The 27,246-nt window shown below is 49.4% G+C and overlaps 2 protein-coding genes across 6 annotated transcripts in view; one reads left to right on the top strand and one right to left on the bottom strand.

Moving 5' to 3' along the window:
• The first annotated feature begins 125 nt into the window (after nucleotides 1–125).
• Nucleotides 126–20,942, top strand: LIG3 (DNA ligase 3). 2 transcript variants are annotated; one of them, XM_070394453.1, is made up of 20 exons: nucleotides 126–208; nucleotides 2,990–3,540; nucleotides 5,313–5,456; nucleotides 7,529–7,726; nucleotides 8,963–9,114; nucleotides 9,800–9,966; nucleotides 10,079–10,156; nucleotides 10,595–10,763; nucleotides 12,253–12,408; nucleotides 14,138–14,269; nucleotides 14,658–14,737; nucleotides 15,667–15,754; nucleotides 16,066–16,143; nucleotides 16,456–16,579; nucleotides 17,161–17,303; nucleotides 17,600–17,674; nucleotides 18,067–18,213; nucleotides 18,644–18,848; nucleotides 19,196–19,314; nucleotides 20,425–20,942. In XM_070394453.1, the coding sequence occupies exons 2-20, from the start codon at nucleotides 2,994–2,996 to the stop codon at nucleotides 20,656–20,658; spliced, it is 3,036 nt and encodes a 1,011-aa protein (XP_070250554.1). In that variant the 5' UTR covers nucleotides 126–208; nucleotides 2,990–2,993; the 3' UTR covers nucleotides 20,659–20,942. The 2 variants fall into 2 exon arrangements, with proteins under 2 accessions (XP_070250554.1, XP_070250555.1); XM_070394454.1 differs by lacking the exons at nucleotides 18,644–18,848; nucleotides 20,425–20,942 and having other exon boundaries at nucleotides 19,196–19,311.
• A 2,965-nt stretch (nucleotides 20,943–23,907) lies between these two features.
• RFFL (ring finger and FYVE like domain containing E3 ubiquitin protein ligase) overlaps nucleotides 23,908–27,246 on the bottom strand; it is a 76,889-nt gene continuing 73,550 nt past the window's right edge. For all 4 annotated transcript variants that reach the window (XM_070394456.1, XM_070394458.1, XM_070394457.1 and 1 more), the window contains exon 7: nucleotides 23,908–26,573. In XM_070394456.1, the coding sequence (XP_070250557.1) occupies nucleotides 26,392–26,573 (182 nt within the window). In that variant the 3' untranslated portion in view covers nucleotides 23,908–26,391. The remainder of the gene's footprint in view (nucleotides 26,574–27,246) is intronic.

The following is a 27,246-nucleotide window of genomic DNA, read 5'->3' as shown; positions in this document are numbered from 1 at the left end:
CCGCCACGCGGCGGCCAGCGCCTCCCGGCCGGCCTCACAATCCCCCACGTGGCAGGCGCGGGGCGGGGCCGGCACCTTGGCGCCTGCGCGCTGCGGCCGGCTCGAGGACCCGGATTTAAAGAGACAGGCGACACCACCGCGGTGGCAGAGCGCGGCCTGTGGGCGCCGGGTCCGAGGCCTGCGCTGTGGGCCGGAGCCCGGAAGGCAGGTGAGCAGCGGCGCGGCGGGCCCAGGCAGTGGGGAGGGAGGCGGCCCGGCGCGGGGCTCGGCGCGGCCCGGGAGGCAGCCCCTCAGCTCCGCCCCCGCCCGCGGAGTGCGGGGCACACCCTCAGTGACGTGGCGGCCCCCCGGGAGCCCATGGGGCTGGCGCGTGGCTCCCCGGACCCCCGCGGGTCCACGCCAAGCAGGATGCCCCCGCGGGGGCCGCTCCGGACCCGACCGCGTCCCTTTCCCCAGCCCTGGCTGTGTCCTCGGCCCCTAGGGGCTCGCTTCCCCGCGTCCCCGGGCCCCCCGGTGTCCGCCGGCCGGGAGCCCCTACCGCCTGCCCCGAAAGCACCGCGGGGAGGTCCTCCAGGAAAGGCGGCGGAGGCCGTCACTTCCCCGCCCCGTGCAGCCCGCGGAGCCGCGGCGGCCCGGCTGCGTCCGGGCCTCGGGTGCCTCTCGGCCGCCTCTGCAGCTGCTGAGCCGGCCCGGGACTGGGACCCACCGGCTTCCTCCAAGCAGCCCCCGGGGCCTCCCACGCCCGAGGGCAGGGCGCGGCGAGGGGCTCCTTTCCCGGCGGGTGTGGGCTGCTTCGTAAACAGTTCTTCGCGGAATGTTCTCCGCTCCTTGTGGGAGCCTGCCGCACATACTTCCCTGCACTTCACCTCCTGGCTCTTCATTTTAAAAACTATGTTTATTGACTTTAGAGAGAGGGAGGGAGGGTTAGGAACAACAATGATGGGAGTCATAGGTTGGCTCCCTCTTGCACGCCCCCTGCTGGGGGTCCAGTCTGCAACCCGGCCATGAACCGTGACCTCCTGGTTCATGGGTCCATGCTCAACCAGGCTCTGTGGGTCTTAAACTTTTAGAGGTTACAGAGTTTTTTTGTGAATTTCATGAAAATCATAGAGTGCTCAAAAAAAAGGTGCATTTATGAATATGCACATTTTGTATACATTTGCAAGGCGTTCACAGTCCACCCCACACAAACACACACCAGCCCATCCATGGACTCATTTTAACTTCCCCCACCATTCTGTGAGGTAGGTTTTATTTTCCCTGTTTTAGAAATAAGAAAACTGAGACTCAGCCCTAGTGGGTTTGGACTGAAGCATCCAGGTTCCACCTACCTCGGTTGCAGGCTCCTCCCCCAGCCGGGTGCAGGACTGGGGGGAGTGTGCAGGAGGCAACCAATTGATGTCTCTCACATCGATGTTTCTCTCTCTCTCTCCCCCTCCCTTCCACTCTCTCTAAAAATCACTGGGGAAATAGCCTTGGGTAAGGATTAACAACAACAAAAAACAGACAAACAAGAAAACTGAGACTTGGGCATTTCTCAAAGATAACATAGCCCCTAAACCAGCGGTTCTCAACCTGGGGGTCGAACGACCCTTTCACAGGAGTCGCCTAAATACATCCTGCATATCAGATATTTACATTACAATTCATAACTAGCAAAATTGCAGTTAGGAAGTAGCAACGAAAATAATTTTATGGTTGGAGGTTACCACAACATGAGCTGTATTAAAGGGTCGCGGCATTAGGAAGGTTGAGAACCACTGCAACTGTAAGGGCACACTTGCACTCTCATCCCCGATTCCCGTCCACCTGCTTCCCCCTGCATCACATTGCACTACGTTAAGTGAAGTCTGTTTTTCATTACATGTCACCCAATAGCAATGTCACACAAAGCAGTGTACAGGTGGGAATGATTTCCAGTATATTTAAAATCAGACCTATGAAGATACTTCAGAAAATAGGAATCTAAGAAGATGAGGGGATACCATGCAGGTATTATTCCTGTTTCCATTGGGATTGATTTATCAGCTCCTTTGATTCTGGCCGCCCACGTACTTCAGCACCCCCTGATTCGAGTTTCTGAAGTATAAACAGGCTAATTGCACCTAGGGAGCCTCTCTGTGCACCCAGCTCTGTTCTAAAGGCTTTACTCTTAGAATGACAAACCCTTGAGTTTGGCACAATTATTATTCACACTTTACAGTTGAGGAAATTGAAGAAAGGAGAGGTTAAGTAGCCTACCAAGGTCACACAGCTAATGAGCTAGGATTTGAACACAAACAGTCTGATTCTAGACTTCCTTTAATTGCTTCTCGAAATAGGGCTTCTGATTAAATCACAACTCTATATAGATGTGGCTTAGTTTCCAAGGGTGGCATATATCTATACTTCACATTAAAAACATGGAGCCCAGCCTGCCTGGCTCAGTGGTTGAGCATTGACCTATGAATCAGGAGGTCACAATTCAGTTCCCAGTCAGAGCACATGTCCAGGTTGCGGGCTGGACCCCCAGTAGGGGGTGTGCATGAGGCAGCCAATCAATGATTCTCTCTTATCATTGATGTTTCTATCTCTCCCTCCCTTCGTCTCTGAAATCAATAAAAATATATTTCTAAAAAACAAAACTTCATGGGCATGTAATTTTTCATGGTGATTAAAAAAAAGCTTCAGGTCTTGTAATACTTAAGGGTCCTCATTCATTTTGAGTATTGGGTGTTGCTGATGGCCTGAGAAAAGCTTTTATGTTATTTAGATTCTCTTGATTGTGATTTACTAATTATATATGTGTACATTAGGTAATTGAATACCCTTTTGCAGACTGAATTTTACTGTATTAGAACTCTTCATCCTCATAGGCATTAAATCTTTTATACATTGGAAAGTGTTTGATGAGTCAACATAGACTATATAGGACCTTGGCCTTTGAGAATTTGAAAGCCTCGCTCCTCATTTATATCTCACCTTTTCTGCCTCTTGCCCTTTTGTGCAGCTGTATGACTTTGGCTTTCAAGATCCTCTTCCCACCAACCTTCCGTGTACTCAGCCGAAAAGAAGTGCGCCTATTCCGAGAACATCTCTGGCCAGACGTAAAACAATTCAGCCAGTGGTCAGAAACAGGTTGGCTTCCTGGGCGCTGCCTCCTCCAGAAAAGAAAGCCCATTCTGTTATTTCAAAAAGGCAATCTAAAACCACGTGCCACCTTCCTTGCCTTCTTGCCAGGGTCGCATGTGGGGCTCTGCAGCGGGCCCTGTGAGATGGCCGAGCAACGGTTCTGTGTGGACTATGCCAAGCGTAGCACAGCTGGCTGCAAAAAATGCAAGGAAAAGATTGTGAAGGGTGTATGCCGAATCGGCAAAGTGGTGCCCAATCCCTTCTCAGAGTCCGGGGGTGACATGAAAGAGTGGTACCACATAAAATGCATGTTTGAGAAACTGGAGCGGGCCCGGGCCACCACAAAAAAAATTGAGGACCTCACAGAGCTGGAAGGCTGGGAAGACCTGGAAGATAATGAGAAGGAACAGATAAGCCAGCACATTGCAGGTGGGGTGAATACTGCTTTCTCATCTTACTGGTGCTGAGAAGAAAATGATAAGGGGAGTAGAGTCCAATGTTTATCTATTTGTCTTCTGTTAACTTTACTTGAAAATGACTTCAAATTCACAGAAAAGTTGCAAGAATAAAAATAGTACAAAGAACACTGATATTCCCTTCACCCAGATTTACCTTTTGTTGACATCTAACTGTCTTAGGTTTATTGTCTGTGTTTATGTATGCTCTCTCTGTTACTCTCTCCTTACACACACACAGTTTAAGAATAGGAATATTCTCTTACATGACCATACTACATACAGCTAGCAACTTTAGTATATGTGTTCTTTAGTAAATTTATAATACTGTAATCTACCATCTGTATTCCAGTTTTATCCAATTGTTAAAATAATATCTTTTATAGCATTTCCCCCCCCCCTCCAGGATAGAATCCCTATCTTATGATGAGGTATTGCATTTAGTAGTATCTCTTTGGCCTCCTATAATCTGGAACATTCCATAGTCTTTTATTACATTGACATTTTTTAACAGAATATTTATTGGTACATCAGTTTTGTCTATCAATTTATTTTCAGTTTGGACTCATAGATTACTTTTTCCTGGTAGCTTATAATTTTACTGTACTTTATTAATTTGGTGCTTTAATGTCCCATACTTGGCCAGTTGGGAGACACTTTGAGCTGGTTTCTATGTCCTGAGGGCCTTTATCTTGTTTTTTAAAATGTTTTCAAGTACTCCCTTACTGTCTGGCATAACAGGATGCTCTTAGGTTTACCTCCTATGTATCCTCTGCCTGCCCTGGGATCTGCCATTTCTCTGAAGAGTCCTGGTTCCCATTAGTGCAGAGTGGCATTAGAGACCAAAACCTGAATGCTCCATGTCCTTGTTGCCACGAGTTATCTTTGCTTTTAAGCCCTTTCAGTGGACTAGAACTAGAAAATGTGTATGCATAGACATAAAACACATATACAAACAGATATAAATAGTAAAGGCTCACATACATGCATATTTATATTAATGCCTATTTTAGAAGTCATATACTGATACTTCCAAATCCAATTAGTCCTTTATGACCATCAGTGAAGTAATATTTAAAGTAATATTCATATCTTCAATTAAGTATAGTTTTTGTCACTGTAGGAGGACTCTGTGGCTCTAAAAAAATGGACATCTGTCCTTATTTTGTTTTGTTTCTATCCTTGTATTTTGAGAGGGGAAAAAGACATCCAGGAGAGAAAACTTCTTATATATACCTTTCTCAAGCTCTCCATCCTCCTCTGCCCTGCCTTAGCCATTGACCTCAGCCTGTTACTCCTTGACCCATCTCATTCCAAGGAAGGAAAACATAGTCGCAGCTCCAATAACTCAGCAGCCAGAAATTTTCTTTCTCTGCCCTTTTCACTTACTTTCTTGTGCATCTATAAATTGGGGCTAATTCCATGGAACTGAGGTTCCCAAGTATTATCTATTGAGATATGATTTCTGATTTCCCCCAAATAATCTGGAGGTTATTATATGTGAAATAAGAGGGAGAGAGTGTTGATGAAAATGTAAGTTATTATAAAGGGTAACTGGGTCTTTGTCCCCGGAACACCCTTTCCTAATACCATATGACCAGGTACCTCCACCTAGGCAGCAACCAGCCTTGGGGTAACTTACCAGGGTGACCAAGCAAGGCTGTAAGAGCCGCTGATAGGTCCTTTGGAAGCTTTCTCAGGGCTCTTCCACTGACGCATATTTTCCTTTCTTTTGGGGTCCTGCAGATCTGTCTTCTAAAGCAGCAGGCACACCAAAGAAGAAAGCCGTTGTCCAGGCGAAGCTGACAGCCACGGGCCAGGTGACATCTCCAATGAAAGGTGCTTCATCTGTTACCAATACCAATCCCCGGAAGTTTTCTGGCTTTTCAGGTAAGATAGGTTAGGTCTACGTTAGCTGTTATGGTCCTCCTTTTAATTTGTTATCCTATTTGGGACTGTGGCTAAGAGTGAAATTCTGCCTCAATAATTTGCTTCCGTCTGAGCAGAGACAGATAATGCTAATTCGCAATGCTCCACCTATATAGCATTTTTTGCTATACTTTATTGTAACAAAGATATTTGCTTTGTGATGATATTTCCCTTTGAAGTAGTTACTTGGGTCAGACAACTTATTATAACCTGCCCTTTACTGCCTTGTTTTTTTAATAATGAAAGAATTTTGAAAAATTGCTTCTCTAAACTTGCCCAAACTAGAGATGAAAGGGAGCAGGCAAAGTATCATACGTGCCTTATGGTAACTGAGAGCATTGGGCAAGGTAGGGCCTTTACATATGCAGTTTTGTTTGTTCTTCAGTTAACCTTAGGAAGTTCTTTCATCAGATCTGTTTTGTAATGAAAAAGTTGATATTCGGTTCATTATGGAATTAGTATGTATACTGAGGTCCGTTTAACTCCAACACGTGTGCTCGTTTCCCCTACCTCCTCTTGTGTCTTATTTGGAAACTTTCTGTGACCAGCTCAGGTAAGGAAAATGAAGCCAAAACACATGGACACAGGAGTTGTTTGGGAGGATAGCTTTATGTGAGTAAAAGAAGCCTAGACTTGAGGTCAGAAGACCTGGGTCCTGGTTCCAGCACTGTGACCCAACAGCTTGCTCAGGGGATCAAGTCACTTCACCTCTGAGCCTCTGTGGCCTCATCTGTGAAGTGGGAATGCAGCACCTGCCTCCTGTATCCCACAGTGTTCTCACGAGACTACAAGAGATAAGGTTGTAAAAGGGTGCCTGAGTCTGTGGGATCTTTATTAGTTTAAAATTCTGAGGTGCTTTTTTTGTTGTTAATGGTAGGCCGAAGGTAGAGAACAGTTCAGGTGACCATAAAGACAACATGTTTCTGGAAAGGCCCTGGTCCTGGGGAGGGAATTTGGGAGAAGTTGAGGGAAACAATGTGTTCTGGTTCTTGCAACCTGCTGAACATCGATGCTCTGGAGACTTGTCCACTAACATCCTCTTTAGACTCCAGGTCAGAGATGAGGATGCATTTATAATTTACAAAGCCAGACAAGCAGCAGTTCCCATCAGCAGGCTGCTTGCTAATGACTCTGCTGCAAGCTTGCAACGTGAAATTTGTTTTGTAAATTGTCACAAAGACATAGAGGGGATCACTGAAGAGTTGTACAGTTATTTTGGGGTGTCTGGAAGAAAAGCCCTGCTCATTGGCAACCTTTAAGAAAGAAAAGAAAGTGGTGATGGGAGTGGCAAAGGGCTGGGAATGTCTCTCTTCTCAGGCCTAGGTCTTCTCATCAGGGGGAAGAGATTGAGCTAGATAATATTATGGCTTCTTCCAGCTCTGACAGTCTGCGGTAGCAAAGATTTCACATTGACTAACACATCCTTTGATTTCTTCCCCCTTCCTCATCCCAACTTTTCTGGGGTCAGCTTCACATACAATTGCTCTGAGATCCTCCTGGCCACTGTGGCATGAAGGTGGCCTTTGTTCTCTGAGGCGCTCATACAAAGAGAGGCTCCTCACCTGGTCCTCTGCTTGGGTGTGAAGCCACTGTTTCTTTGCCATTAATAGCTGTGAGATTTGGGGAAATTACTTGACCTTCATTTCTTTACCTATAAAATGTGATATATGGCTGAAACTGGTTTGGCTTGGTGGATAGAGCGTCGGCCTGCGGACTGGAGGGTCCCGGGTTCGATTCCGGTCAGGGGCATGTACCTGGGTTGCGGGCACATCCCCAGTGGGAGATGTGCAGGAGGCGGCTGATCGGTGTTTCTCTCTCATCGATGTTTCTGACTCTCTGTCTCTCTCCCTTCCTCTCTGTAAAAAATCAATAAAATATATATTTTTTTAAAAAAATGTGATATATGTACCCCAAAGGGCTATTTTGTGGGATTAAGTGAAGCTACATATAGGGCACCAGCAGAGTGCTTGTTACTTTCCCTTTCTTCCTTCTCAGCAAAGAAATGTTGTTTCCTGATGTTTCCTCTCCAACAGCCAAGCCCAACAACTCTGGGGAAGCCTGCTCAAGCCCCACCCTTAAGACAAGTCTGTCCTCAAGCAAATGTGACCCCAAACACAAGGATTGTCTGCTACGTGAGTTTCGGAAGTTGTGCGCCATGGTGGCTGAAAATCCTAGCTACAATTCAAAGACCCAGATCATCCAGGACTTTCTTCGGAAAGGCTCAGCTGGAGGTGAGGCCTGGAGCATTCTGGGTGGGCTTTTCCTCTAGAGAGCTCAGAGCCATAGCCGGATTCATGGGCATGTGAACTGTACCGTTGCACAGGTTGAATTCTCTGCTATTGCTGGCTTGAAATTCTTTTTTTCTTTTAGATATATATATATATATATATGAAGCTCGATGAACAAAATTCATGCAAGGGGCTTGGCCCCTGCCACTGCAGCTGCCTCAACCTCTGCACGGCTGCCAGGGAGTTGGGGGGGCCCACTGTGGCTTCGTCCAGTCTAATTAGCATATTACGCTTTTTATTATTATAGATTTATTGATTTCAGAGAGGAAGGGAGAGGAGAGAGAGAGAGATAGAAACATCAATGATGAGAGAGAATCATTGATCAGCTGCCTCCTGCATGTCCCATACTGGGGATGGAACCCACAACCCAGGCATGTGCCCTGACCAGGAAGCGAACCATGACCTCCTGGTTCATAGGTCAATCACTGAGCCACACTGGCAGGGCCTGGCTTGAAATTCTTAATACGTTTTTTAAAATACATTTTTATTGATTCTGGAGAGGGAGGGAAAGATAGAAACATCAGTGATGAGAGAAAATCACTGATTGGCTACTTCCTGCATGCCCCCTACTGGGGATCAAACCTGCAACCTAGGCATGTGCCCTGATGAGGAATCGAACTGTGACTTCCTGGTTTATAGGCCGACGTTTAACCACTGAGCCGAGCCAGCTGGGCCAATTCTTAATAATTTTGAACAAAGAGCCCCACATCTCTCTTTTACTGGGCCCCGCCAAGTATGTAGCCAGTTCTGCTTCGAGCACATTGGCATCTCTCTTCCCCTGCCCTTATTCCACCCCAGGGGGCCAGAAGCATCCATCCCATATGACCAAGAGGAAGATTCACTGTCCTGCATGTTTGATTAGGTTTTTGTGAATCATTGCACAGCTTGGAGTAGAAACTTCCAACTCTGCTTCTTTCATTCATCTAACAAGTCATCATTGAGCATCTATAATGTGCTCATCACTGGGGACACTAAAGTGACAGTCATGGCTCTGCCCTGTGGGAGTTCATCCAGGGGCTACATTACGGGAGGCAGACACATAAACCCCCAAACCCTGTGACCTCTACTACTGTCGTGAAGTGCACGGGGTGCTGTAGCAGCACAGGCAGCATTGTAGACATCTCTCCGTTCCTTGAGTTTATGTATTTATTTGTTCAAGCTCCTTTCTTCTGTCTCCAGATGGTTTCCACGGTGACGTGTACCTAACGGTGAAGCTGCTGCTGCCGGGTGTTATTAAGAGCGTTTACAACTTGAATGACAAGCAGATTGTGAAGCTTTTCAGCCGCATTTTTAACTGCAGCCCAGATGATATGGCACGAGACCTAGAGCAGGTCAGAGGAAAGGGAGGGTAGGCGGCATTCCAGGTAGGGTTCTGCCAAGCCAGGCACCTGCGATCTCTTTTTTTCTGGTTGGGGCACATGCTGTTTTAGGAACCGAAACCCATGTGAGGAAGCTTCCGTTATGAGAGAGCCGAAGGGGAAGCTACAGCTGTTAGTTTCATAAGGTTTTGAGGATTGAAGTCATATTACTGCTGAGCCACGAAACCCAGCTCTCGAGGGTCAGGATTTGAGATTTCCTGCTCTCTCTCCTGGGGCTCTTTTTGGACCCTATTTTTTCTTGCTTCTCCTCCTCTCCCCCATAACTTGGGCTTACCATTCAGCTTTGGTGTTTCCATGGCTCTAGCCCTGGCACCATGGAAAGTTTCTGTCTGAGCACCCCCCATTATCTGATGACTATATTTGTCTCTTAGTTCAAATTCTAATGGGAATCAGATTGGCTCAGCCCTGAGTTAGTCCTTGTGTCACTTTTCAGCTAAGGCAGGTGGCCTGATCCTTTGGTGAATGGAGGTACTCTTTCCAGAAACTGTGGGTGGGATAGATTCTCTAAGAAGCGAGGTCAGTGTGTGTGAGCTGGGGATAGAAGCAGTGATTGGAATCTCTTCAGGTCCTAGGGGATTGGGCAATACACTTGGCCACTTTGGGGTTGCAGCAGTGGCATTTTGGTTTTTGGAGACAGGGTGACGTGTCAGAGACCATCAGAGTCTTCTTTGAGCAGAGCAAGTCTTTCCCCCCAGCTGCCAAGAGCCTTCTCACCATCCAGGAGGTGGACGAATTCCTCCTGCGGCTCTCCAAGCTCACCAAGGAGGATGAGCAGCAACAGGCCCTGCAGGACATCGCCTCCAGGTGGGGGAGCTGCCCAATGGGGATGGGCTAGGGAAGGTGGAATCACTAGGGAAGGAAGGTTTGGGGATTCAGAGCTCTTCAAAGACCAAGTTGAATGTGCCTCATCCCCTAGGTGTACAGCCAATGACCTTAAATGCATCATCAGGTTGATCAAACATGATCTGAAGATGAACTCAGGTGCAAAACATGTGTAAGTACTAGCTCCTCTGACAGCCTAGGCTGCCAGTTTCCTTTGTTGCCAGCTGGTGTCAGGACTTTGGAGTCCCGATCTGAATTTAAATCTTGATTCTGCCTTCTTCCTTTCTGGGGGACCTGTCACTTGGCCTAGCTCGGCCTCCATTTCCCCATATGTAAATGGAGATAACAGTGTCCTTCTCACAAGAGGGAATTATGTTCAGTGAGCATAATACGAGTCAGTTGCCCACTCCAGCCCTCTCTTGGCTAGAGTAGCAACCACATAGGCACAGTGTCTCAAAAGAGCTGTCCAAGAGCTCTTTTCTCCTGTGATAGCCTTTAGACAATGGGACACAGCCCTTTCCCCTCTCTCCTCTGTGAGGACAGCCTGCTATCCAAAGCAATAAGGTCAAGGCAGGGGTTTTTGTATCTGTGCTCCTGTCCACATTGGCAGGTTAGACGCCCTCGACCCCAATGCCTATGAAGCCTTCAAAGCCTCGCGCAACCTGCAGGACGTGGTGGAGCGGGTCCTCCACAATGAGCAGGAGGTGGAGAAAGAGCCAGGCCGGAGACGAGCTCTGAGCGTTCAGGCCTCACTGATGACCCCGGTGCAGCCCATGCTGGTAAGGATGCTGCTCGGGCCCTGCCTTCTACCCCTCTCTGGGTATCCTCTCCTTCCTTGGGAGAACTAGGAGGGTGTGAATGCTGATGGCCTTACAAGGTGATTGCAGGAGTTTGGGGAAGGAAGAGTGGAGATGTAGAAGGGTGTTTCTCAATGGGGAGGTAAAGGCAAAGAGAAGACACCATGATCTCGTGGGAATACCTGCACTCTAGGCCCAGCTCTGCCATCAGCAAGTTAGTGTTCTTGTCTGAATGATGTATGAAACCCTCTGAAGCATCTACCTAGGATGGTTTTTCCATCATCTTTCCTGAAGACAGGTGGATTTGTAAGTAACTCCTGAGGTTCTGTGACCCGCCTCAAAATAGCTCATAGCTTCCCATGGCAGGGTGACTTGGGCACCTTTTCTTCTGGAGAGAGGAAGCTTAGAGAATGAAGTCCAGCTCTGACAGATCATCTTGGGCCTCCGCTCATTTCTAAGAAATAGGGTTTCCTTTCTGGCATCGGTTTTCCCTATATGTGTGCTCCATGCCTACTATGAGATCCTTTGGGTTCATTCGTGTAGTGCTTTTTATGAAACTGTCTTGTGTATTCTACTGAAGCCTAGGTTTAGGATTTCATGTGTGGGGTAGGGAAGTATTCTCTCCCTGCCTCCTAGGAATGTGCGAGGGACAGCCAGCACCAAAATAGCGAGATCTCTATCCCAGGGACGTACCCCGGTCATCTGCAGTAGTGGCTTTCTGACTTTTACTAGAATTCTTTCTGGAGTCTGTTCTACAAACTGTCATTTGAAGAGTGGCATGAGTTATATAGCTTAGTGGTTAACCACACACCTTTGGAGCTGGGCCTCAGTTCACACCTAATTCCTGCCATTTACTAGCTATGTAATCTTAAGTGAGCACTTACCTTCTTTGAACTTCAATTTTCTGACCCATAAAATGAAAACAGTATTATCTATCACATAAGATACTACATCGAAGATGAAAGGCAATGTGTATGCTATCTGACACATATAAATACCCCCCAAATGGTAGCTGTTATTGTTTGCATCTGGATGGCACAGGTATCTGATAAGCACTCCTGTGTCCTGGCCTGTCCTAGGGACCCCTGGTCACTGCCACCCTGCCAGCCTTACTGTCACCTGCACTCTAATCTTATCTCTATGTACCTCTTGTGCTGAGATAACCAGTATGTTTAATAAGCCAGAGCCCTGCAAGGTCCTAAATTATTGGGGGTGGGGGGAGTGAAATGCTGTTTCAGTGGAATTCTGTTAGCTCTACAATGAATTGCATTCATAGTCCTCAAAGTGCAAGCTCCTGTGTCCACTCCAGATATGACACTACCCAGCCTTTTCCATCCCCATCACCTCGTCAGTGGCCTGCCCTGAAGGTGTGCTTCAGTAGGCATCCCAGGGCCCTTGGGCTGTCCCTGCTGAGCACGCCTCATTGGAAGAGCACCTGTAAGTCTCCAGGCTTTTCTCCCCCACCCCCAAGGCCGAGGCCTGCAAGTCCATTGAGTATGCGATGAGGAAGTGTCCTAACGGCATGTACTCTGAGATCAAGTATGATGGGGAGCGAGTCCAGGTGCATAAGGACGGAGATCACTTCAGCTACTTCAGCCGCAGTCTCAAGCCCGTCCTACCTCACAAGGTAAGGTCCCTTCCTTCCGACCAGGACTGTTTTTCCCTTCTGCCTCTTAAGACTCAGGGCCAGAGTGCCATCGCCATTCCAGCTCTGCTGTGCAATAGGTTTGTTTTGTATTTGTTGAGTGAATGAATGAATTCACTCATTCATTTTTGGACTCTTCTAATGATGAGGGGCTGGTCAGTAGGCCAGCCAGAGCCCAGACTTGGGTTAGTCAGCACAGAGCCCCAGAGGACATTGATGCTTCCCCTGCCCACAGTGAAGGTGCGACAGAGAGCCTATCTGGAGAGTGACTTGTGGTTGTTTTTTGCGTTTCCATTTCCTGTGTGCTCCCCACTGAGGTAAATTATGGTTCAGGTACAAAGGAGCTATTGGGTTGTCAATCGTGAATTTGTTCAACAAATATTTATCAAGTGCTTAGTCTGTGCTAGGCACTGTTCTAGGGGTGGACATAGAGCAGAAAAAATACAAAATAGAACCAAAGCCCTGGTCCTCTGGAAGTTACATTCTGCTGTAAACAAAGCCCCATGGGGGGCATCTGGGAGCCCTTAATCGGGGCATTGAGAACCTCATTCCTCAGCCCTTCTCAGCTCTCAGTGCCTCTGGGAGGGCTACCTTCAAGGAAAAGCAGCTGAAACATCTGGCCCCAGTATCTAGTGAGTATATGGACCTCCTATCCATGCTACCCCTTCTGTCCTAGCTCAGAGCCCCCAGGGTGGAGAGGCTGTGGTGTGTGCCTCACATCCCCTCAGCAGGGCCTTCCTGCGGGCACATGGAGCAGTCAGGTGTTCGTCTCGGGTGTTCCAGAGGACAGCCAGGCAGCCGCTTCCCCAGGGAGCCTGAGTGCAGGCTCACGTGCGCTGGGCACACAGGGAAACTGCTGAGGGACTGCTCCTGGCAAAGTGGCTCAGTGGGCAGCTCCTGTTCCCCTGGGAGGAGTCGGAGCCCAGCCTCCCAGAATGCGAGCCCTTTCCCTGTTCTCCTTTAAAAAGTTCACTCACCCCTTATTTCTCCTGTGGTTTTGACTTGTAAGGGGATTGAAACAGAGTGGAACGGATGTGCAGGCCTTTCCTGTCCCCACTCTGTAAGAATGACATGTGTTTGTGGTCTGTCCCCTGCCAGGGAGAAATTGGACCACAGTAGAGGACCTCACTGCTGGCATCGCTGAGTAGGGCTGCCATGGAAAGCAGTGGGCTTCTCCCTCTGGGGAACTGTTGGAAACCAGGGCTCTGCCTTGATCAGGAAAAATCCAATTCCAAGCTTCCTTTCTTACTCTATTTGAAGATGGCTCTGGGTTCAGAGCTCCCCCTCAGAGAAGTCTCTTCTCGGGTTTCCTTGCTGCTCCTAAGGGGGTTCATTTCTCCCTTTCCATCTTTTTCCCATCCAGTCTGTTTTCCCCATAGATCTCTGCCTGCCCACCTTTCCTGCCTCCCGTCCTGTTGACCTGCCCCCAAGTATTCTCTGTTTCTTCCTTTTCCACCAAACTCCTCCATAGCCCATAGAAAAGGACTCAGCATGGGCCAGCCTCCTCCTGGGCCTGGACAGGGTTCTGAAGCACACCCCTTTCCTCTTGTCCAGGTGGCTGACAAGGCCCAGGTCTGTGTCTTCCATTAGCTGGACTTCCATGTGTTGGTGTTCTGTGTTCCTGCTGGGGCCTGGGCTTTGCTTTCTGTGGCTTGGCTTCAGGTCTCTGCTGCCTACTTCCTCCTCACTTAAGTGACTCTTCTACTTCCAGGTGGCCCACTTTAAGGAATACATCCCCCAGGCTTTCCCTGGGGGCCACAGCATGATCTTGGACTCTGAGGTGCTCCTGATCGACAACAAGACAGGCAAACCATTGCCCTTTGGAACGCTGGGCGTGCACAAGGTACTGGCTCAGGGCAAAGGTGCAAAAATGAGTGTGTGTGTGTGTGTGTGTGTGTGTGTGCGCGCGCTCTCGGTCTGAAAGTGGAGGAATCGATCACTCACTTAGGGTTGGGCTTATTCTTCATTTCTGAATTAACCCAGAGTTTAAGTCTTTTTTTTTTTTTTTTTTGGCATAAAAAGGAGCTAGTATTGGGAACTAACTATAATTGGGTTGGTTTCTATTCAGGACCATCTGCTAAGTGCTCTTACGGACCAGGGACCTCAAGGCACAAATAGGAGTTTTCTATGAGGTGCTTCAGGGGGTCTCCAGAAGTAACTGGTGTTCCCATTTCTCACTCCCTCTTACTTATTTCTCCCTCTGTACCTACTACCCTCCTCTGCCCTTACAGAAAGCGGCCTTCCAGGATGCTAATGTCTGCTTGTTTGTTTTTGATTGTATCTACTTCAATGATGTCAGCTTGATGGACAGGTGAGGAACCTATTTTCAGTTCCTGGGTAGGGAGGTGGGGAGTTCAGATTGGAGAGGAGGGTAGAGAAGGGGCTGGATCGCATACCCCTGTGCCCAGGAGCTGGGCAGGGCCAGGGGCAGCGGCAGGAGAATGCTGAGAGGTAGCACACGTGCAACACAGTCAGCTCCCCATTTAGTGTTAGGAAGAGAAGATCTGACTAGGCCTCGTTTCTGAGAGCCTAAGTCACCATCCCGCCCCCAAACTTTCTCCGCTACAGCAACATGGACTGCTGACAGAAATAGACTGTGAGCACAGTAGGGTTTCAGTTTCTTTCTCCAACAGCACCCATGGGGACGTAAGGCAGATGGTTTTCAGCTCAGAGGTTTTTGCTTTCAGAAGAGGCTCACAGCAGGAAGCTCATGATGGGCGGGGCGGGGGACGGGGGGGCGGGGAGCTTGTGTACCGGTGCCACCATCCCCCACACTGGCTGCCATCCTTGAGCGTGGAGGGGAAGGGCAGTGGAAGGGAGAAAGAGGTGTTGGGGGTAGGAGTTGTGGCTTGGACTTCAGGTCCTGAGGCCTAGGTCTGCTGACCCAAGAAACAGCCAGCCTTGGGCCTGGGATGAGGCAGGTGCCAGGGATAAAAAAACAAAGAGTCGCCTTCCTTTTTTGGGTGGGACCAGAATTCATACAATCTGTTTGGGCTAGACGCCAGTTCTCCCATGATTCAGTAAAGTAGAAACAGGAACTATAGGATGAGGTGGCTTGTGCCACAGCTCACACTGTCTGTCTTTGGCCACAAAAGGAGCCTGACGGGCAGAACTGTTAGACACGAGGGCTTGAAGCTATGGCACAGTGTCATGAAGCAGTATGTCATTGTGTCCCTTCCCTCTAGAACTAATGGGGGTGGGAGGATCCCGGCCTGAACTCAGCTCTCATGCCCCCTTTAGGCCTCTGTGTGAACGGCGGAAGTTTCTTCATGATAACATGGTTGAAATTCCCAACCGGATCATGTTCTCAGAAATGAAGCAAGTTTCGGTGAGAAGACCCCACCTAGGCAGCACCTAATGGTCTGAAAGCAGGGCAGAGACCCCTTGGGCCCGATGTGACTGAGAGAATGAGTTATATTATGGGGGCTGCTGATGTGCATATGTTGTCTTCTAGTCTCCACCTAGGAGGGCAGGGCATGAAACCTAGGTGGGCTCCCTGTGTCTCAAAGCCACAGCATCTTGTCAGGGTCCCTGCTTTGCAAACCCTTTGTTCTATATTCAAGTCAAGGTGTTTCCACATAGCACCCTCGCAATTCTCATACCCTCTCGATTCTCAACATCTCTCCTCTTGTCTCTCAGAAAGCATCCGACTTGGTTGACATGATAAACCGGGTGATCCGAGAGGGCCTGGAAGGGCTGGTGCTGAAGGACGCAAAGGTAAGATGGCCACAGGCTTTGCCTTTTGTACACTGAGCCCTCCCTGCTGGGCCTTTCCAGCCCTGGCCAGGAGATGGCAGTGGTGGCCTGAGGTGTCGGGGATGGGTGCTGAGGGGCATCTTTCCAGGGTTTGGACAGCGCTGTTCTGGATCTAGAGAATGGGATGCTGTGTCTCCTGTAGTGCTGGAGCCCAAGGGCTCTTCCCTAGAGTGGGATCGGCAGTGGAAGGTCTGATATGTTGTGTGAAGAGTTAAATCCCGTCCTCATGGCGTTTCCATTCTAGTTTGTGGTTTCTCTCTTGCTTCCCCTCAGGGTACATATGAGCCTGGAAAGCGGCACTGGCTGAAAGTGAAGAAAGACTATCTGAATGAGGGGGCCATGGCTGACACAGCTGACCTGGTGGTCCTTGGGGCCTTCTATGGGCAAGGGAGCAAAGGTCAGTGTGGGCTCTGGCAGATACTTCTTTGAAAGGCACCACTCAGGGTCCAGGCTGGCCTTTTTACCGGCTTGACTTGCCAGCAAGACCAGTATGACTTGCAAAGTTCTGGATCAGCGGTCCCCAACTCAGCCCCTGTCACCTCAGCAGTCAGCGACATCTGAGAGCTAAAGACTTGGACAGGAAGAGGTCAGACAAGAATAGCCTGTGCTAGCCCAGCACAAAGAAACTCACCACCAACTACTCAGGGCCTGGCAGCCTTCTCCTCAGAGAAAATCTCAATTTCCTGACTAGAGGGAAAGCTGGGGTCTGAAGAACTAGTACTTTTAGGACCTGTGTGTCAGGCACTGTTCATTTCCTTTTAGTCCTCACCAGAGCCCAACAAATTGTGTGATCATCCCTAATTTACTGAAGAGGAAATTGGGGCTCCTAAAGGTTAAACTTATACAGCAAGTAAGAGTTAGACCCAAGCGTGAGCTCGCACTCTGATGCCCGCTGCTCTCCAGCAGGCTGGCTCACGGGTGGGTGGGGCGGGCAGAGAAGGCTCCCTCCACCCACAACTCAGCCCTCCCTCCTCCCAGGTGGCATGATGTCCATCTTCCTCATGGGCTGCTATGACCCAAGCAGCCAGAAGTGGTGCACAGTCACCAAGTGTTCAGGAGGCCATGATGATGCGACGCTCGCCCGCCTGCAGAAGGAGCTGGACATGGTGAAGATCAGCAAGGTAGAGAGAGCTGCTGGCCCTGGCCTCTAAGACAGGCCGCACTTTAGGGACCGTAGGTATCATTTATCTGTGTTCCTGGGAGCAGTGTTAGGCCTTCAGAGTCTCGGAGTGCCTGCCTACCTTGGGGGAACGGCTGCAGGCCCTCAAGATCACACCCTGTCTGGGCAGGGAGGACCCCAAGAGCTGAGGGTCAGCCTCTGTGCTGAGTCACCTCTTCTCATAGTCCCATGACCCAGAGAGGCTTAAGTCTGGTTTTGGCTTAGGAATAGCCCAAGACAACATCTTTTTTCCTCCAGGATCCCAGCAAGATACCCAGCTGGCTGAAAATCAACAAGATCTACTATCCCGACTTCATCGTCCCAGACCCGAAGGTATCAACCCAGTGGCCTGCGGACCTTCAGCCCATAAAATAAGCTCGCAAATCCTCTAGGTCCATAGAGATGCCTTCTCAACCTCACTGGCAGTCCACCCCAGGGCAGGGATCTGGGCTGCACAGCCCACACTGAGGAATCCTCCTTAACAGAGAGGGAGAGAGACTACCCAACCCGTCACAGAGGGTCTGCTCTACAAGTGACCTGGCCCAGTCCCTGCTCTCAGTCAGAGAAACTGAAGCCCAAAGAAGACAGTACTTCCTAAGGTAGCGGTAGCAGCAGCAGCAGCGAGACATGACCCACCCCCTGCAGCCAGGGCTCAGGTTCTGTCTGCACTGCCGGGTGGGAGACGTTGCCTCTTAGCCGCGAGTGACCCAGCTTCCTCCTGACAGAAAGCTGCCGTGTGGGAGATCACAGGGGCTGAATTCTCCAAATCAGAGGCTCACACTGCCGACGGGATCTCCATCCGGTTCCCTCGCTGCACCCGAATCCGGGATGATAAGGACTGGAAATCTGCCACCAACCTCCCCCAACTCAAGGTGCCAGCTGCATGTGTGTCCTCCACCCGATTGTCCCAGCCTTGAAACCGTGGGCATTTGGCCTGTTCCCATGTCCCTCTGTCTTCTTCTTCCCATTCCACTGAGACAGGCAAGGACAGGTAGAAAGGGAGACCAAACTGCGGCTGGGCATCAGGCCCCGCTGGGTGCTGGGTCCTAGAGCGAGAGCTCTGCTCTCACAGCATCTGCTGAGGGCTCACCCCAGGCTAATCTCTGCGCTGTTAATAAGAACAGGGAATAGCACAGTGATTTGTACGGATTACTCAAGAAAATAGCCAAAGTTTAGAAAGGCGCCCAGGAAGCCAGCTTTTCCCTAGGGATTTTCTCTCTTCCCTGTCTGTTCCCTAGCCACATGTGCCTAAAACAGACCACACAGACCACCTCTGAGGCCGTCCTCCCCCCTCCTCCGCAGGAACTGTACCAGCTGTCCAAGGAGAGGGCGGACTTCACTGTGGTCGCTGGCAACGAAGGGAGCTCCACTGCAGGGGGCAACAGCGGGGAGAATGAGGGCACCTCAGGGCCTGCTGTGCCTCAGAAGGCCAGGACCTCCCCCAAGCAGTCCTCCCCCAGTGCCAAGAAGGCAGGAGGGAAGCTGCATCACCCCAACAGCAAAAATGGTAAGAAGGGAAGGGCAGTGTGAAGGCAGACATCAAAGGACAGGACCCAGTCTCCCATTCCAGCTTTCGGACCCTGATTCTTTGTCCATGCAGCTGACATTGACTGCACTCCTGTTGTGTGTCCAGCCATGGGCCAGAGTCCATTCTGCTGGGCACTCCATTGCTCAGTAAACCTATGACAGGACCCTGGGAGAGCCCATCTCTGGGGATTAGCTGCCTCTGAGCTCTCCCTTCTCCCCCTGCTCACAGCAGAGCAGGCCTGGCCCTGTCTGCTGCCCTGACTTCAGGGACCACTGTCAGCTCCCCTGAACCTCTCCTTAGCTCTTACCCCACGTGCTCTCCTGCAGGCCACAAGCCGACTGCAAAGCCTTCCCCTGTGAAAGTGGGGGAGAAGCTGGTCACGAAGTCTCCTGTGAAAGTGGGGGAGAAGCGGAAGGCTTCTGATGAGACTCCGTGCCACGCAAAGGTGAGGGTGAGGAGTGCACCAGGGGCTGGTTTGGTCCAGGGACTCATGTTCCCAACACCCTGCACTTGAACTTGGAAAGATGAGCAAAGGTGTTTTCGGGACTAAGGCCTAACCCCTCCCCTCCCGCAGCTGCTCTACCTGTGCCCTCTCGTTGCCTTGCAGAGGCGGCTGGCCAGTGAGCCGAGAGGAAAGAGAGCTGTGTCTGCAGGCAGGAGGTAGACAGCCCAGCCCAGCAGAGAGGCTGCAGGGACCCACCACAGTTGACATTAAAGGGGAGCAAGCCCAGTCTGGGTATGGGAGTGCAGCAGTGTGAGTTTGTGCTCAGGGCGGGTGCAGGGCCAGCCAGCAACGAGGGGAGAGGGCACCATTGGCTTAGTGCCTGTCCTCGCACCTAGAAGCCTTTTCCCTTTGGTGCTCCCTCAGGTTTTGATTACACTCAACCACGTACTGAGGCCAGTAACTAGGCTCAACCCTGGGAGAACTGGTGGCCCAAAGGGCAGATAGAGAAGCAAGCCTTTGGTCACTGGAGAGAGTGATCACCCTGCAGGCCCCAGCAGACCTGTAGGACCTTTGCCATCTTTTCCCTACCTGAAGCCCTTGAATCCATCCACAGCAGTGAGCTGGGCTCCTGGCCCCCGTTCTAGCTATTTGTGCAGTGCACTGCTTGAATGAACAACATCACTGCCCACCAGCCACTGAATGGTCCTTGGAGACATGTCCTTTTCCCTTCAGGTTCGTGCTGGGACCTGTCCCCTCTCCCTTTCCTCTACAGTAAGCATGTCAAGTTCGCGGCCAACGGGCCACATGCTTGCTCTGCAGGGATGGAGAAGTGACATGGCCTCAGCCACACATGTGCTGGGTAGCAGGCATAAGAACCCAGCAGGTCTCCATCCCTGTGTACTCTGAAGTGGCTGGAGGATGGGGGTGTTGATGTCTATGCCTTTTCCCCAGTAAACCTTTTCCAGTCATGTCCTGACCGCTAGCGAGGCTCCCTACGTCTCGCCTCCTATTCTAACCCTCCTCTGGCCTATGCTCATCTGCATGGAGACCTACCTGCCCCCAGCACAGATTGCCCCACTGCGACCCCTCCCTGATCCTGTGCATTTGCAGGTGCTGCTGGACATCTTCACTGGGGTGCGGCTCTACCTGCCGCCCTCCACACCAGACTTCAGCCGTCTCAGACGCTACTTTGTGGCATTTGATGGGGACCTGGTACAGGAGTTTGACATGGCCTCAGCCACACATGTGCTGGGTAGCAGGGACAAGAACCTTGAGGCCCAGCAGGTCTCCCCAGAGTGGATTTGGGCATGTATCCGGAAACGAAGACTGGTGGCTCCCTGCTAGGACTGCTGCCTTTCCTCTCCCTCCTGCCTACCCTTCCCGGCTGGGGCAGAACCCAACTGGGCAAGGATGGACTTTCTTCTCCAAGCAGCACTGTCTTCCAAAACCCACCAACTGTGCATGGTCTCTCCCCAGCCAGGAGTCAGGTGCTCAGGGTGCCACCAGGGCAGTCACCCTCTCCTGCGGGCTTGTATAGATCTTCCAGATTTAGGTGCTGGTTTTGTTGTCTTTTAGTATTCTTTAAAAAGGAGCTTTTCTTCCTTTTTAAATAAAATATCTTGCAGCGATCTCTGCCCTTCCCCCACTCTCACCCCCTGTAATTTCCCTGTGATTAAGGAGTGTAGGCTGGGCTACTGAAGGTCTTCTCTCCTTCCTTGCCTGCCCCTTTCACCTCCATGCTCATTTTAAAGTTGTGTTCCTCGGACTGCCCTCCCTCAGAAATGCTGCATTTATATTTGGCAAAACATGCATTCAGTCTGGCCCTTTTTGCCAGGAATGAAGCCTCATCTGAAAGGAAACAAAATTAATTTTATGACTTAATTGTCTGGTTCTCCTGTTACAGGGTGTGGGTCTGCTTTGAACCAGGATCAGGTAGGAAAGTGGGGCCTTTATGGAAAAAAAGGGAGGTTTGGGCTACTCCTTTGGGGGATACAGGCTCCAGGAGGATCAGCCTCCCCAACATTTGGAAATAAGACTGCTCTTTAGGATAACCCCGAGGACAGATCTACACAGCCTGCTTAGAGGAAAGACTCCTGTGCCACCCAAGGCTGGTTTTTTTGAATAAAGGGAAACAATTTAGACGAGTGATGTTCAATAGAACTTTTTTCGGCAATGGAAATATGCCATAGATCTTAACTGATCCACACGAGTTAGCCACATCAGCTGTTGAGCATTTGAAATGTGGCCAACACAACTGAGGAGCTGAAGTTTTCATGGTAACCCAACTTGAAGTGATCACATGTGGCTAGTGACTACCACACTGGATAGTGCAGGTAGACCTGGTTCAAATCCAAGTCCTGATATTTAATAGCTATAATTTTACACAAGTTATTCAACATCTACACCTCCAAAAAGAATGGGGCTAGGACAGCCGTGGGCAAACTATGGCCCACGGGCCGGATCCAGCCCGTTTGAAATGAATAAAACTAAAAAAAAAAAGACCGTACCCTTTTATGTAATGGTGTTTACTTTGAATTTATATTACTTCACACAAACACTCCACCCATGCTTTTGTTCCGGCCCTCCGGTCCAGTGTAAGAACCCATTGTCGCCCTCGAGTCAAAAAGTTTGCCCACCCCTGGGCTAGGAACTGGCCCTAAATCATGGAGTTACCTTAAAGAGTAAGTGAACTCAAGGTAAATTCTGAAAGCAGTTAGCACAGCCTCGCTGAGTTGGGAAAATCAACAGTGGCATGCGTGTTCAGACCCTACCCAGGAGGGGCCTGGCTCTAACCACTTCCACAGCCTCTTGCCTGTGTGACAGCTCACGCTGGTCTGAATGCAGCTCCTCAGGTGGCCATCTGGTTCTGCACTGGCTCCTGTGTTCGCAGGCTTGCTGCCTTCTGAGAGTCAGTTCCCTTTTTTCATATTAAGCTAGTAGGCTGGTGTGTCCTCCCTGTAAGTTAGGTGAATAGGACTCAGCCTCTGGAACTTTCGTCTGGGCCTGTAGGTTGAGAACCACTCCCTCCCCCCAGCCCCACTCTGGTTTGCTCAATGAAGGCAATGTACTTCTGGGAGGCTGTTTGCCAGTCGGCTTGGAGGCCAACTTTAACCTGATGGACCTGGGTCTCCACCTGCTGATTAAAATGTGTGGGGAGGAAGTAGCAGGAGGGGGAGGTGCTGCCTTGTCTCTGGCTCAGGACATTGGGTGGTTTTGAATAGGCACCATTCAGTCTGGCTTCAGCATTGGGAATAAGACACCCTTTTTATTCTACCCTCAGTGGAGATAAAAGCTGATCCTCTGAGCACTGACCTACATAAATTTCCACCCCCCTCCAGCCTCCAGGCCAAACAACTGGACAGGGCAGCAGAACGAGGCACTCCCCTGGAGAATTTGCCAAAGGACACACCACTGCCCTTTGGCCCAACTGACCAGCCCCAGCCCCACCTGTCCTTACTGGGTGCTTACACTCAAGGCGCAGCCTCACAGCTGAGGGGTGTGCTTGCTGGGTGTGCTCTTCCATTCACTGTTTAAAGAGTTTTCCTTCCAGTCTCTCTGACATGAGATTTTTCTGAGCTGCTGAGATTACACCATATATACGATTTTGTATCCTTTCATGTATTTCCATAGACCTTGAGCCTTTGTAAGCTGTTGCTTGGCAGCAGATAGAGGTCATCACAGTGCTCAACGGGTCAGCAGCCCAGAACAATGAGAACAAAAGGCTGTGGCTCAGCCTCAAGCCTTTACACACTGGACAAGTCTCCTCAGTCACAGGGCAGAGCTGCACAAACCTAGCTCTCCCAAAGGCTGCATTCTCACGAGGTCCCCTCCCCTGGGCACTTGATCAAGGAGGTGTTTGCAGGCCTGTGCCCACACAGCAGTCTGTCCACAAGGCTGGGCCAACCTCAGCCTCTCCAACTACCATAGCTGTATTTCCAAAAGCCACCATCTCTCAGGGTCACATGAAGACTTGACACACTTGCTGTCCTCAGACTCCTTTCTATACATATCACCTTTTTAAAATTTATTTTTATTGATTTCAGAGAGGAAGGGAGAGAGAGAGAGAAACATTAATGATGAGAGAATCGTTGATTGGCTGTCTCCTGCATGCACTCTACCTGCACACACTCTACTGGGGATCGAGCTCCCAACGAGGGCATGTGCCCTGACAGGGAATCCAATCGTGACCTGGTTCATAGGTTGACACTCAACCACTAAGCCATATCAGCCAGATTATATGTATCTTTAAGGCCCATCTTCTCACTAAATCAGTGGCAATGTTTGATCTCACTGCTTCATATTTGGTCTTATGATTGGTCCTTTTTCTACCCAGCTCCATCCTCATCTAGGCTTTCCCAGGCCTCTCCCCCATAGTAGTGAGCTCGCAAACAAGTCACAACAACACTTCAGCTTCAGTTTCCTCCCTTGTCCGTCGAACAGGGCTATCTTGACCAAAGCCACAAGACATGAGCCAAGCATCTCCAACAATGCGGTCTCAAGTGCATACCTGTGTGCAAACGCCTGGGATTAGCTTGTTGGTTGATCAACTCTTGTCAATCTTAACTATCAGATCTCTGGCAGCCTCACACCAGATCGGACAGGCATCTATAATGAAACTTTATTACAAAATTAAAAAGCAGAGATCTGTAACAAAAAATACACATTTGGGTTTGTATTACACCCAAGTCTGAGAGAATCTTAATATAAGCCACTTGAAGTAACACATTCACATCCAAAAAATTTCAACAAATTTATACAATATTATTGAGCACTAATTCCTGTACAGCTTATTCTTACTAGTTTGGATCCAAGTATTCAAACATTATGAACCAGTCAGCTCTTGTTTTAAAAGTCTCAGCTGAAGTTTCTCAATCACAGCAAAAGCCAAGAAATAACTGGAAGAATCATGTTTCCATGATAAAATTAAGACCAAAAATCCATGAGGGGCTGGAAGGAGTATTCAAGGATAAAGATCAAGTTTTCTACCTACATTAGTTACTAAAATGGGATCCTGGAATTCCCAACTTTTATTTGGTGTAATAGAGAAGATAGAACAAAAAGAAAAAATCAGGGTTGCTTGACACTATTTTCCTTAAGTGAAAACCGTCACCAAAAGAGGTTAGAAGACTTAAAGGCAAGTTCTTTCTCCAAAATGAGTAAATGACATCAGTTCTAATTCTTACTGAGGTTTCAAACCAACCATCACCATATTATCTTTAACTCATGTTAGGAGGGAAGTTGGGAGGCAGGGGAAGGTAAGGCCTGAGCAAGTTTTAAGTAGGAAGAGAACCAGCTTCTACCCTGAAGTTATTGCTAGAGGTTAACTGAGTTGCATATACATAGACCTGCTTCACAATGGAACTGAGTAGCTGAATCCTTTGCTAAACTGGCAGGCATTGTAAACTATAGTATTGACTGTCCAGCAGAAAAATGTCTTCACCGGGAAATCTCCATTCCCCCAGTTCCTACAAAGGCTATGGCCCAGAATTAAATCATCAGGACTTGGTATAATGTCAAGGTAAGTGGCCCAGTGTTTATCTGACAACTACTTGATGAAATTTGGTTTTCCCACAGGGGATTAGTGGTTGATGATGGAGGGAAAGCCAAGCATGTCTGTACCAATAAATAGGTCCTCTTAGAGGTTTTCCACTGCTCTCCAGAGTTACAATTGGTTCTTATCTTTGCTGCACTGGGGAGGGGAGGGGTGTCTGCCAAGGCCCTTGGGTGTTTAGGGTTTGCATAGATCATCCATTGGTAATGGCAACACACACAGCTCCTCAGAGCATGTATGTTTGTGCTTGGCCAAGCTGGTCCAGCGAACTTTTCTTTAGCCCTTTGGTTCTTCCAGTGCTGTAAGCACCTAAGAGGGCTCGAGAACACGACCTACTCATTGCACAATCCTTCCTAGAGCCCAGAGAATGCTTCTTCCTCACCTACCCCCAAATCAGTAGACTAAGGAGGGAAATAGGAGGAGGGAGTCCCCACCAAGCTGGGGAACGAAGGCTTCCAGCTATCTGCTCAAGGGCTGAAACCAACCTCACTCAGTGCCTCTGATACCTCGAAGGGGCTCTGTGTCTCACAGATTTGGTCCCAGGAACTTATGAGAAGTCTGGCTAGAGAAGAGCCAGGCTTTTTGCCTAAGTAAGTCTCGATGCCTTGAGTGAGACCATGTTTAAACCTTGTGGGAAAGAGAGGGACTTCTTTCACAGAGGGAAAGAGTTTAGAACTGGTCTGTTGGAGAAGTTGAAGTTAAGCAAAAAGCCTTTGATTCCACCCAACACTTTCCCTTTTCTCCAACTAAAATGAAGGAGGTGCTAAGTCGGCCTCAAGAGAAGCAGAGATGATCCAGGCACCATCTCACAGAGACACTGGAACTTCCCAGCCATTTGGGAACCAGATGTTTCGTTGGCTCCCAAGGTCAGGTTGGGAGACAGACAGCTAATCCCAGCACTGAAGCAAGCAGCTCTTAATGACTTGGAAGTTTTTCAATAGCATTTGTGTTTCATTTTTCACCAGAGAGAAGTTGACTGGTCCAAATTCTGTCCTAGGGAGAATCATTATTGGTCTAGTAAGCTAACATCTTTTTGGTCTAAGGAAACAAATGGATTTTAGGCAATGTAGCAAGAAACCTTAGCAAAGGTAGGTTAAAGCAGAGAAAGCCAGTGAAACCAGAAATAAATCCAAATGTGCTGGGGAGGAAGAGAACCATTTCTACCAGGACTTCTGATTGGTGAAACACAGCCAGCAGCTTAGGAGGTGGGGCACAGGAGGAAAGGGAGAAGATACGGACCAAGTTCTGGAAAGTCCTCTCTCCATCAGTGATCATCACCCAAGATCACTGAAATGGGACTTGCCCAAGCGATCGACACCAGTCCTCACCGCCTCGGGCTCTGCCAGCCAGGAGGGGCACCTCGTGGCAAGACAGGCAGCTCAGAGGTGACAGCATCTTTGCTTGCCCTGGTCTTGGGAACACTGCAGGTTTTCTTGTCAGCCTGCCCCTCTGCAAGCTGCCAACCCTGAGCCCAGAAACCTCGCACTGTGTCCCTGTAAGGCACTGAAGAAGCCGGTACCAAGCCCTCAGGACCGGAAGACGTGCACGGCTCGGACCACATACTGCCGACAGATGGGACACTCGTTCATACGCTTGCCACACTTGGTACAGGTTACCATGTGGCCACACTCCAGCAGAACACAGTCAATGGGTGAGTCCATGCAGATCCTGCACAGGTTCTCCTCCAGGCTGGGTGGCACTGCTCCCCCTGGACAAACACAAGGCAGGAGAGGGGCAGAGTAAGTGTGTGGAGGTGGGAGAGCACAGGCACACTATGAACACACCGCCCCTCAAATAGGACTCCAAGGGACCACTCCTCTAGTAACCAATTCCAGTTGCTCTAATCCGCACCTCCACAGACCAGGCTTTAGATGTGAAGAACAAAGTATCTGTAGATCAAATACCCCCCAGAACAGGAGAACTAAATAAGCCAAGTCCTCAAAGCTCAAAAGAAATCATTTTCAGACAATTGATGCTGTAATACAGAGAGTCAATGGCACTTAGGGACTCATTATCCCCTGAGGCAAAACATGCTGAAAAGATAAAAAAATGGTTCAGAAAAGTTTAGGTATAAATGCAACTGTAATGAGTGATTAAGGATCGCAAGACTTATCTGTAAGCATATCCCCAATTTAATAAAGCCAAGGACCAGGGGGCCCCCTGTGCTATCCACAAACTCCCCCCGCCTCCCAGGCTTCCTCAGAAACTTCCTCGTACAAGAGCCCAACAGATCACACAGGTCCCTCTTCTGGCTGCACCCACAGGACTGTATGCGAACCTCCATGAATGCTCAGCGCACTGGGTTAGAATGTCTGAATTTGCCTATTTATCTCTCCCACTACACTGTGAGTTCCTTAATTCAACAAATTCATTCCATTTCT

Source organism: Myotis yumanensis, unplaced genomic scaffold, assembly GCF_028538775.1.
Source record: "Myotis yumanensis isolate MYYU_CA2020_CCGP unplaced genomic scaffold, mMyoYum1.0.hap1 SCAF_16, whole genome shotgun sequence".
Taxonomy (NCBI): domain Eukaryota; kingdom Metazoa; phylum Chordata; class Mammalia; order Chiroptera; family Vespertilionidae; genus Myotis; species Myotis yumanensis.
This window is presented reverse-complemented; position numbering and strand designations above follow the sequence as displayed.